General features: G+C 43.5%; 2 protein-coding genes across 5 annotated transcripts in view; one reads left to right on the top strand and one right to left on the bottom strand.

Moving 5' to 3' along the window:
• DUS2 (dihydrouridine synthase 2) overlaps window positions 1-8367 on the bottom strand; it is a 39151-nt gene extending 30784 nt beyond the window's left edge. For 2 of the 4 annotated variants that reach the window (XM_074583179.1, XM_074583177.1), the window contains exons 1-6: window positions 8302-8367; window positions 7735-7874; window positions 4743-4788; window positions 3176-3267; window positions 2224-2267; window positions 1372-1432 (exon numbers count right to left, since the gene is read on the bottom strand). In XM_074583179.1, coding sequence (XP_074439280.1) covers window positions 1372-1432; window positions 2224-2267; window positions 3176-3267; window positions 4743-4788; window positions 7735-7857 — 366 coding nt within the window. In that variant the 5' untranslated portion in view covers window positions 7858-7874; window positions 8302-8367. Of the gene's footprint in view, window positions 1-1371; window positions 1433-2223; window positions 2268-3175; window positions 3268-4742; window positions 4789-7734; window positions 7875-8014 lie in introns of all 4 variants that reach the window. The other 2 variants (XM_074583178.1, XM_074583176.1) reach the window with 1 other exon arrangement.
• On the top strand, window positions 8312-10727 carry DDX28 (DEAD-box helicase 28). Its single transcript, XM_074583174.1, has one exon. It carries the CDS (start codon window positions 8408-8410, stop codon window positions 10037-10039), a length of 1632 nt encoding a protein of 543 aa, XP_074439275.1. The 5' UTR covers window positions 8312-8407; the 3' UTR covers window positions 10040-10727.
• The last annotated feature ends 1605 nt before the right edge of the window (window positions 10728-12332 follow it).

Below are 12332 nucleotides of genomic sequence, written 5' to 3'. Positions count from 1 at the left end.
TACAAAAAAGATAAACTCAAGTTTATCTGCCTGAAAATTTTACTGTTTGAATTTGTTCAACCCAGAAAACCAGAACATGTATTCCATACCTCTAAGAAAGAAAAAGCTTATTTAAGTGTAATCAAAATCCACTTCTTTCAAAATCCCATTCTTTCTATGACCATGTGACCCGCTTTCTGGATGCGGGGAAGGCTGTGGACGTTGTCTATCTGGACTTTGGTAAGGCCTTTGACACCGTCCCCCACAGCATTCTCCTGGAGAAGCTGGAGAATCATGGCATAGACAAGTGTACTCTTCGCTGGGTTAAAAACTGGCTGGATGGCCATGCCCAGAGAGTTGTGATTAATGGGATGAAATCCTCTTAGTGGCCAGTTACCAGTGGTGTCCCTCAGAGCTCAGTTTTGGGGCCAGTTTTGTTTAATATCTTTATCAATGATCTGGATGAGGGGATTGAGTGCACCCTCAGTAAGTTTGCAGACGCACCAAACTAGGTGGGAGAGTTGATCTGCTTGAGGGTAGGAAGGCTCTACAGAGGGACCTGGACAGGCTGGATCGATGGGCCAAGGCCAGCTGTATGAGGTTTAATAAGGCCAAGTGCCAGGTCCTGCATTTCGGTCACAACAACCCCAAGCAACGCTACAGGCTTGGGGAAGAGTGGCTGGAAAGCTGCCCGGCAGAAAAGGACCTGGGGGTGCTGGTGGATGGCCAGCTTAACATGAACCAGCAGTGTGCCCAGGTGGCCAAGAAGGCCAACAGCACTCTGGCTTGTATCAGGAATAGCGTGGCCAGCAGGAGCAGGGAAGTGATCGTGCCTCTGTGCTCGGCACTGGTGAGGCCTCCCCTCGAGTACTGTGTTCAGTTCTGGGCCCCTCTGTACAAGAGGGACACTGAAGTGCTGGAGCGTATCCAGAGGAGAGCTACCAGGCTGGTGAGGGGTCTGGAGACCAAGTCATATGAGGAGAGGCTGAGGGAGCTGGGCATGTTTAGCTTGGAGAAGAAGAGACTGAGGGGAGACCTCATGGCCCTCTACAACTACCTGAAAGGAGGTTGGAGAGAGGTGGGTGTTGGCCTCTTCTCCCAAGTGAATAATGACAGGACCAGAGGAAATGGTCTGAAGTTGCAGCAGGGGAGGTTTAGGTTAGATATTAGGAAGAATTACTTCACTAAAAGAGTGGTCAGGCACTGAAACAGCCTGCCCAGGGAGGTGGTTGAGTCACCATCCCTAGAGGTCTTTAAAAAACATCTAGATTTGGCACTTCAGGGCATGCTCCAGTGGCAGAGATTGTAGGTTGTTTGTTTGGACTCGATGATCTTAAAGGTCCTTTCCAACCATGAAGATTCTATGATTTTATGACAGATACAATCACTTGCCTTAGTAGAATATTCTTTAGGGCATCCCATGTTGATATCAATACCAGCTACATCACTCTCTCTGCAAGAGAGGAAAGAAACAATATATTTTTCAGCATATTAGAACAAGAATGCAGAAATAGACATCTTTCCAGGAAACTTGTTCCATCATCATTCAGGCTTAAATGTGAATTTAAGGTTAAGTTTTTATTTGAACTTCTGAATTTTTAGCTTCTCACTTATATAAATTACGTATTTATTTTAACAGCAGTCTGAAGATCAGCCTGTCCACAGGTTTCAGTGACCAGCATTGTGCAGAAGCTGCAAACACTCATCATAAATATGTCTATATAGGATTAAGTATAACCAACACTAAATCAACCACTGACATTACAGCAAGTCCTATTGAAACTTCCATCTATATAAAATGGAGACTTAAAAACACCTTCTAAAAGGGTTTGAGAGACACTTTTCATTTCTGCACAGTACTTTATTGGAAGCTTCAAATCCCAAACAATAAGAGACATTTTCAGGCATACTGGCTTATTTGCAACTGTGAAATACCCAGGGAAATTTCACATTGGAGAGACCAAGGACACACACACTGCACTAGCAAAAAGCAGTCAATCCCAGTACAGAACTTATGCAGCTGCTGTTTTGGGCAAGAATTACTTTACATGGAAGTTGCAGTTACACCATTATACCACTGGACTTTCATGATGCTACGCTTTACTGTGCAGTTCCTACAGAACTTTTCTTGGTCCTATCAAGACATCCTTTTAATCATAAAAAATCATCTTCCATGATAATTCCTCTGTATAAAAAAGCCCAAACAAACCAACAGTGGGAAGGGGATGAGAGAAGATGACTTACACAAGCTTAGCTACTGCCAGGGCTCTTTCAGCATCTGCTGAACCCTGTTGGTAAAACAAGAGGATTTATAATTATAAAAGTATTATCAACTTCACAAAAAAAGTCCTCCTTTGCACATGTGTATAATTGTATTTGCTCTGAACATTTAAAACAATTAGCTAAAGCATGTACTAAGTCAGACAGGGAATAACAAAAGGTAATGTAAAAGGGATCCGCAGAGGTCTGCCCACACTCTTACGCCATAACAGTATGAAATGTTCTTAGCCCATCACCATTAGATATTTATTTATCATGTTCTTAAGAAGCTCCACTAGTAACAGCTCTACAGGCAAGAGGTTCCAGGGCTATCATTACCACTGAAAAAGGTCTTTTTCAGTATCTAATGCAGTCCGCACTTCTCCCTCCCTCCAACCCCCATCATCTCTTGTCCTACACAGAGCGGTCTCAAAAACAAGTCACCACCATTTTCTCTCTAGCAACCTTTAACCCAATTGTGCAATATTAACACACACTAATCTTCTCTCATCCACACTAAACAACAACATTTCTTTCAGTCTTTCCAGTGAGACTGTTTACTGGACTGGTTAAGTGTAAGACTTAAATTATGTTGATGTTTGATCACATGTTTATTTTTGGTATCTATATGTTTGGAAATATATCAAAGATACCTATTACAAAAACAAGCTGCTGTCATAGAGCATAGAATTCATCTTAATCACCTATTCTGAAAACAGCTGTATGGAGAGCTTATAACTTAGCATCCTGACTGCATGTGTACCAACAGATTAGAAATTCTGCAAAACATTTGGTGTGAAACTTTACCTCCACCTGAAGCATCAAGAAATTGATAGTCTGCAATACAGTGAGCTGCTTTAGACTTAGGTTAAAGTTACTACCACTACCTTGTTTAACTATGTTGTTACTAGAAGAGCACCTGTGGTTGTTTCCTTACCATTTGAAAGACAACACGGTGCCGCTCCTTTTCACAAGTTCTGAAAACAACTCTTTCATTAGGTGCAACAAAGTCCACTGTTTCAAGTACTTCTATATGAAATGAGAACAGATAAACCAGACAAAAGTGATATATAAATGTAATCATAAAGGAAGTCATGTGACCATATAACTTGTACATAAATTAAGTGCTATCAAGTAAGTCTTCCATGAACAGCAGAACTAATAGCACCCTACCTCCCGTATGTCCTCACAGTACATTCCTTGCACATTGCTGTTTCTCCATCATAGTACTCCCTAATTATCCCCCAGCCTGTTTCTTGGGCAAGCATCAGAACAAGTCTAATGATGAATCAGACAGAATGAACATAATGGTACTATTTTTGGGAAGAGGCAAGAGGGGAAAGTAAATTTGTAGTGGACTTTGGTTCCCCAACACGGACACTACAAACAACTGTTTCTCATGCCACTCAGCTGGGGAGGTCTCGAAGACATCTTTTTAAGAATTTGTCTGTGAAAATCGCATTAGGACAAATCTAGCCCATGGATCTCAAGTTAATAAAAGAATGAGAAACAGTGAGCTCTTGTATGTCCTGCTTCCTTAAAGCAGTAAACTAAAAGGTGTGTATATTACATCACAAAGACCTAACGTTTATAAAGACTCATGATTGGAAACTGTCTCTGAATTTGTTTCTTGGACACTACCAAACTTTTATTGAAAAATTAAAAGGCTTTGTAACTAACATTAGTAGTTTCGCTCAGGAAATTAGATTTTATATTAGCACAGACATATGTAAAATTTATGAAAAAAATAAACAAAAAGCAAAACAGAGGGGTTTTTTTACTGTTTATTCTTTACTATAACAGCATACAAAGGCAGTAGAGAATGAGAGGTTGAAACCAGTATGTAAATACAGAATTGAGGAGAATTATCTGTTAATTACAATTTTATTATTTGTCTTTTTAACCCACATAAAACTAAGAGCTTTAACATTTTAAACAACGCACTGGAACTTTAATGCCCTGTCTGTTTCAGCTACTAGTTTCTTTCACCTGCCGCCAGGAAGCATAATGTTGAAATATTAGTAATGGATTTCCAACACTGATCCCATTTTCCTTAATAAAAAGGGAAAGACATAATTCCAGCAGCTAGAATTATAAAATCTTTCACCTGCACACCCAGTGATCTGACCTCTGTCTTAAGAGTTTAGCAGAAAACTCATCAAATCCTTGTAATAAATTAAGTGAATGGTGGAAAGAACTTGTGTTAGGTCTAAAAAAGAACAACAAACTGGCAGTTACTAATACATTAGCCCTATCCTCCAAAAACATTTGTGGTTTTCCTGAGGGACACTGACTGAACTATTGAAATTCCTTAAGAAGGGAAATGGAAAGTTTGAAACTGGAGAACAACAAACAGCATTTTAAGTCCCTAGATATTGTTTGGAGAGAATATATGTACCGATACCTCACGTAGTCACTATAAAATTACTTCAGAGAAATAGTTATCTTTTCTCTCAACTAGAAAAAAGAATGCTTACACATATTAACAAAAGTGCTATACTTGCCATTTATAACCCTCTTACATTGCAGCATCTTTATGTCAATCAGCTCCTGAAAAGAAAGAATAAAAATACGTCAGTGAGTTGAAGTGTTTAAGCCACCCAACTCTAAACAGTTGCCCATTTTATTAATAAAGCCTAACTATCTAGACATATCGAACACAGAAGAAGAATGCAAGTGAAAACAAGAGTTTAACTGTGTAACACACTCAACTGAAGTTTCAACATATGAACATAAGAATATGATATATTTATATAGTTCTAGAAGAACCATTTTGTTCAAATACCTATCTAACAAACTGGAAACAAAGCAAAACAAACCACCTACAGTAGAAGATAATTTAGTGCTACAGCAACAGACCACCTCAAGAACCAATGCAGACTTGTACTGGCCAGGTATATAGGTGAACAAAACAGCAGTATTAAGATTTCTTTACCTTAATCCTGCATTTTAACAGTTCTCTACATTTGTTAAAAAGACAAAACAAAGCTTTGTACTGAGCTTTACCAGAAAGCCTAATACACAGTCGCCATTCTTCTAGAATTTGTGGCTTTCCTTTGGAAGAAACCCACAACGTTAATCTACAGATACCAGTTTAACTACAGATTTATGCAATTCAATTTATTAAGGATACTATTTGAGTCCTTTTCTCAGATGTGTCTCATCAACTTGATTACAGGTGATCCTTAAGACAAACCGACTGCCTTTAATTGACAAAGGGCTACAGCTTGAGCCAATATAACTTGTTAGCTGCTGAAATAAATATGCAGCTGTTAATCCAACTGTGATATAAATTGAGAGAAAAAAAAACCAAACCACCATGGTATAGTGTTAGTTATCTCAAGAGGTTTGCTCTACTACAGAGTCTTTGTTTTAGCAATGTTTAAGACCTACTGACTTATAGGTAAGGGATAAACAAGCAGTAAATTAGGCTAATCTCACTCTGTTTACATTATACTGTAGGTCTTATAAATAGTACTTTTAATTTAAGTTTTAACTCATGATTCTTATTGGGTACTGTTCGTGTTCAGTTCTGAAACAGCTTTGAGTTCCAAAATGCCTACGGAACCAGGGGGAAAGGACTAGAAAACAAAACAATAAATCAGAAGATTAAGTTTTACCATACAAAAATGAAATTACAAAATACAGTTATTCATTCTGTTATGCAGGCAAACAACTGCAGTATAATTGCCTACAACAACTGTTCTATTTTACGTTATCTTGTCCGTTCTTAATAAAACCTACAAAGCATAGTTTTTCTGATAAAATCTATTAAGATAAATGTCTACCTGCGAACGCTAATCCATATCAAAGGCATCTTAAGTCTCCTGCCTCTCAACAACAATGTGGAAAAAAGAAAAGACAATTCAGGAGACCTTATTTTGAGGTGAGATGAGGAAAACTACAACAGGTTTTTGGATGGGGGACTAACTTCCACATATTACATATTACAACTTGGTAAGTAAATTTGAGGGCCTCTTCTTTTGAGCTACTGTTTCTCTAGAATTGTAGCAAAAAGTGTGTGTGAAGGAGAAACTGCTTTAGCTATACAGTTTGCAGCGTGGGATTAAATAAGTTCTCATATTCTATGACTTTAGTAGTAAGCAAAGCAATTCTTTTGTGTGGTCTGTTGTGGCCTGGTTTGTTTGGTTTTTTTTCAAACCACAACAATCTCTACATTACTATCTTTCACTAATTTCCTAGACAATGGCCCTGTCAAATCTGTGGTTAGTGCTCATTAACAAGGTTCTTTGCTACCACTATGAAACGTAAGAGACATTGGAAAAGCACAAAGGCTGTCTGAAGCCTCACTGGCTTTTAGTGTTTAAGACTTATAGATTCTGTAACTCTATGCTTGTGACTTATCTCTATGTGATCTACAGTTAGCCTCCCAGAGAATGAAAAAAATATATATTCTCACTTAATCCCATGTAAAGCAGAGAGGTTTCATAAACTATGAAACTGTTAATTATTGTTTGTCACAGAAGAAAAACAACTGATTAACTCCCAATTTTATGATAAACAGCTGTAACTATTCTACTGAATTTTGAGATTTCTTCTGAATCATCCAGCAATAACTACTCTTTCACATGGTGCTGATCCAACTCATTAAATATCATTTGTAATTCTAGAAGCTAGAGACACAAATTGAGCTGTGGACAAGGCAAAAACAGCATATTGTGTCTCTGTCTTCTCCCCCAAGGAGGGTAACAAGCTAACTCACAGGAGAACTTCTGTGAAGATTCCTGGAGAAGACTGAAAATGACTGATGCTGACAGTCTGTTTCAGGCTGTTTTACTAGTACAGGATCAAACATTCTCCAGGAAAGCCAGTGTTTAAGCCATGTTTACATTATGTTTAACTCCTTACTGGTTTGGGTTTTTTTTTTTAAATCTTAGCTGAGTCATGTAACTTATACTGATGCCTACATTTGCAGAAGACCTAATAATAGCACCGAAGGGGAAACTGAATACTGATGCACTGCAACAATAAGGACAGTGAAGACTAAGAACCTGAAGTTACAGAGCAGTCCTACCAATAATATCTGCAGCAAACTGGAGTCTTAACTTCAGGCAGCTTTCAGAAAAGTGGTTAGCAACAGGGACAGCAGCGCTGTGAGGGGTATATATGGATGTTCTGGGTTAGCACAGCAGAACTAACTGGGTGAGACAGTAGGTCAATCTGAGACTTCCTTCAATGTTATGACTCAAGAAAAAAAAAAAACAACAAAAAACAAAACACAGTAGAATGTGAGGAAAATGTTATGCTGTTTTGTCTAACTGAATTGAGATTATTGAACAGTCTTAAAATATGGGTACGCCATAACTTGAGGATTGCTCAAAGGGAAATGCCTTAAATTACAGAGATTTTTTCTTTCCCCATTTTTCTAATGAAAAATAGGTGTAATGGGGAAAAAGTCCTACAACAAACAAAGTCTATTTGTACTTTTCTTAACAATAATGTTATATCATTTAAGACTGCCTCATTTGCTCATACCTCACAGTACACGATATCAGCACCATAGTCCAGAGCCAGAAGACGCATTGGCAATGTTCCCACTCGCACCATTGGAGCCAGAATCTTCTTTCCCCTAAAACACAGGGGTGTGTTCACCGTCATTCCTATGGCGACAGTACCTGAAAGAGAAAATCATGGGGCACTGCCATGGAACAGAATTTCCTCCTAAACGTCCAGAACTTTCCTTGGGGAGGGGGGAGCGTGTGAGCCTGTCAAACCTGACAGGGGTCCCTCAGCAGCTCGCAGGCCGCCTGCTTACCCAGCTCCCGCCGCCCCAGCGACAGTCGCATGGAACCACGAAAGCGCTCAGCTGCTCCCCGAGGGGTCGGGGCGGCCTGGGGGGTGCTTCCCGCCGCACGGGCTCCTCCCCCTGAGCGAGGGGCGCCGGGCCGGCTCTGACAGAGCCCCTCAGAGGCATGTTTGCTCACGCGGGGGCCAGCTCTCAGCCGTCAGCTGAGGAGGCGAAGGGGCCGCCGTCGCCTGAGGTACCGAACCCCGTCGCCTGAGGTACCGGCCGCGCGCGCGCCCCCAACCCGTGGCACTCACCCTCCTCGCGTGGCTCCGCCGTGTCTCCGGGGGGCGGGACAACCGGAGGAAGCGTCTCTTCACAGCGTCATCGGGCAGCGCCGCCGCTGCCACGTGAGAGGCCGCCATGGCGCTGAGGCGCGGCGGGACGGCAGTCGCCTTCCCGCTGCTGCTGCCGCCGAGGCGGCAGACAGCCACCCGGGCGGCGGCGGGCGGGCAGCCCCCTGAGAATGTGGTGCGCGTACCCTGGGCCCTGCGGCTGCGCCTGCAGCGGGGCGCGCGGCGCCGGCAAGGGCAGGCGGCGGCGGCGGTGGGGCGGCGGCCCGGGAAGCTGCTGCTGCGGAGCCGGCGGCCGGAGTTGAGCCAGCCCCGCTGGCAGACGGTGGGGCGCTGGGAGCGGCCGCAGCTGGTGTCAGCGGGCTGGAAGCACAGGAAGGCCTGCGGGGACTACTTCCAGTTGGAGCCCTCGCAGGAGGCGGCTCCCGCCCTGCAGGCACCGCCGTCTGAGGCGGGGCAGGGCGCGTCCTTCGCCGAGATGGGGCTGCAGCCGTCGCTGCTGGCCGGCCTGGAGGGCCTGTCCATCGGCCGCCCCACGGCGGTGCAGCGCCTCGCCATCCCCGCGCTGCGCCGCGGCCGCAGCGCCCTCTGCGCCGCCGAGACCGGCAGCGGCAAGACGTTGGCCTACCTGCTGCCGCTGCTGGACGGGCTGCTCTCCCGCCCCGACGGGCCGGCGGTGGAGGAGGCGGCGGCGGCGTCGCCCCGCGGGCTGGTAGTGCTGCCGTCGCGGGAGCTGGCGGCGCAGGTCGGGGCGGTGGCGGCGGCGCTGTGCCGGCCGGCCGGGCTGCAGGTGCGCGGGCTGACGGGCGGCGGGGCAGCGGGCGGGCTGCGGAGGCAGCTGCGGGCGGCGCCGCCGGGCGCCGCCGTGTTGCTGGGCACCCCCGGGGCGTTGCGGGAGGCGCTGCGGCGGCGCTTCTTGGCCCTGGGGCGGCTGCGCTGGATGGTGCTGGACGAGGCGGACGCCCTGATGGACGAGTCCTTCGCGGAGCCACTGGAGGAGATCCTGGCACATGCGCCCCTGGCCGCCGGTGCCCCCGGGCCGACTGGCCCCGGCGAGGCGAGGACCCAGGTGGTGGTGGTTGGAGCCACCTTCCCCGCAGGACTGAGCCAGACGCTGGGGAAGTTCACCGACGTGGGCCAGTTCGTCACGCTCGCCACCCAGAGCCTCCACCGCCTGCCACCCCATGTCCAGCAGAAGTTTGTCCGCCTAAAAGGCCGGGACAAGCTGCCTGAACTACTGCAGCTACTCAAGGAGCGCCCAGCTACTGGGGGGGCTGTTCTCATTTTCTGCAACAGTGCCAGCACTGTCAACTGGCTGGGCTATATCCTGGATGATCACAAGATCAAGCACCTGAGGTTGCAGGGACAGATGTCAGCAGCTGCTAGAGCTGGCATTTTTGCCTCCTTCCAGAAGGGTGACGTGTCTGTCCTTGTCTGCACTGACCTTGCCTCGCGGGGGCTGGACACCAGCAGTGTGCAGTTAGTGGTCAACTATGACTTCCCAGACACCCTGCAGGACTACCTGCACCGCGTGGGACGGGTTGGACGGGTGGGAAGCAAGGCACCTGGAGCTGTGGTTAGTTTTGTCACCCATCGGTGGGATGTCGACCTGGTGCGGAAAATAGAGACTGCAGCCCGGAAAAGGACAGGTCTCCCAGGCATGGACTCCTCCATTAATAACCGTCCACCTAAAGGAAGTTGATTCAAGTTGCCAAGCAGTAATAAATGGCCTGGTAGGGACTAAGCTTGAAATCATTAAGGCAGAAGGAATGAGCTTCTGGGTGTAAGCTAGACTGAAGTAACAGAGAATTGAGTTTCAGAACCAGGTGATCAGGTTAACTTTGTACATTGTTCTGGAAGCTGCAATAGTCATTTCCATAGGCATCACAAGTCATGGTTTTACAAAAGGGAGCTAGCAAGTAACAAAATGCCTTTTGAGAAGACTGAAGAATGATCCCATCAGTTGATTTTTTTTTTTAAGACTTTTAACTTAAATTCAAATCAGAAGAAAAGTACGCCTGTGTGATGTGCAGCTCTGTTGCATTTCATTGCTTCCCACCACCACCAGCTAAACGTTCATTATTAAAACTTCTGTGGCAAGAAAAAAAAAAGAAAATATTTTCCTAACTTTGTTATAACTTTGACCAATTACAGATACATCTAGAAAGACTAAAGGACAAATTATATTTGATTTTCTTGTGATACAGGAGTTCATTCAGAGAATTCTAGAAGAGATACCTGTAAAGTTTGGTGGGAATGAGAAGGCACAATAAAGCTTGAGGCTTTTAGGCTTTTTCAAGGTATTAATTTTTCATTTTATGGTTACCTTTCACTGAGAAAGGGGATCTTGCTGCTTCAGATTCTGTTAAATAAAAAAAAAAAGCCTTTAAGTGTGTTCTCAGTTTTTGCATGCTATAGTGAAATATCCAGTCTTTGAACTGATTTTAAAAACAAAACCCCAACCCACCAAAAAATATCTTCTGTTAAAGTAAAGAAGCGTGTTGACTCACAGGTTCTAATGACTCCCAGGTAACAGAGTGATTACAAGATTTCTTTTGAAAATTACGCCATTGTTCTTTTCTGCTTTAAATCCTTTAAAAAAAGGATTAAAGTGAGGCTGAGGTTATTTCATATCTAGCTGCTATTTTGTATCCATGGTAAATAATCACACAAAAATAGCATTTTAGCTCTCATTTCTGTTGCAGTGGTTTATCACAGCCTTTTCTTTTAGTGGCTGTTTTTTTGATGCTGTCCATCTGTAAATAACAGATAATAACTGTAAATAAGGCAATTTATGTGCCCACAAGCAGAAGCTTACTGTTGATGTATAGCAGCAGGGTAAATCCTTAAACAGAAATCTGGGGACAACCTGTAATATTATAATTTAGAGAAAATCTTATTTCCATTTGTTAATACGCATTTTATGTTGTATCAAGTCCTCTGAACTGCTGAGAAATAGCTTCCTTTAACTGTAGACACAGAAATTAATTTAAATGAAGTAAATGGTATTCAAGAAACTCCAAGTAAAAAATTTTAATATTTGCTTACCTGCTTTGCCTCAGCAATTTCAGGCTGACTCCATCTCAAGTGTCATATAATTTGACTATGATCTTTTTCAAAGCTGTAGCACTTCACGGTGTTAGCATAAATACTGAGTTACTACCTGCTTCATAGAATGTCTGTCTTTCCTGAGGCAGCTGGTGATGGTGACAGTGCTTCCCAGTTCATCATACAGAGTTGCCCTTTTAAGTTTCTGAGGGAGATTGTTGCTGGGGATCTCAGATGTCCAACATTTGTCTTCTCGTGTAGCTATTCTACAGGATTAGATCAAACAGTTGTTCAGGATAAAATTTCGTAACTATTGCAGATGTTGTGTGCTGTAATGCTTTGCTTTATTACCTACGGTTTCCAGCTAAATAATGCAACCAAATTAACCAAAGTTAAATGATGTCACATAAACAACAATTTCTGACACAAGATCCACAGTAAAACTATGAGGCAATGGTTGTTCATAATTAATGCATCTACTTAATTTGTATCAGTAACTAAGTGGTATTAGTGATAAGAGAGTAGCTTTTTTCTTGAGTTAAAATATGTGGAAGGAAAATGAGAGAAAGGTTGACTTAACCAGGTTATAAAAGGCAATCTGGGCATACTTGACACTGAGGTATATTTTAATATACCTGTAATTAATGTATATTTTAATATACCTGTTAAAAATGAATGATTGGTAGTATTACATGTTACAGAAACTAATTTTATGTGTTCTGATGGCCATAACAAAAGACATTGAAGATGTTCTACGAAGTTATATTCAGCTAGTTTTGTTGTGTTTTTTAGATGTATACTTTGTAGTTTAACTTGGGGAATTTGAAGTTTAACAAGCCTGGGGAAGAGTGGCTAGACTGCTGCCTGGCAGAAAAGGACCTGGGGGTGTTGGTCAACTGCAAGCTGAATGTGAGCCAGCAGTGTGCCCAGGTGGCCAAGAAGGCCAA

The sequence above is a fragment of the Larus michahellis genome, chromosome 4, assembly GCF_964199755.1.
Source record: "Larus michahellis chromosome 4, bLarMic1.1, whole genome shotgun sequence".
Classification (NCBI taxonomy): domain Eukaryota; kingdom Metazoa; phylum Chordata; class Aves; order Charadriiformes; family Laridae; genus Larus; species Larus michahellis.
This window is presented reverse-complemented; position numbering and strand designations above follow the sequence as displayed.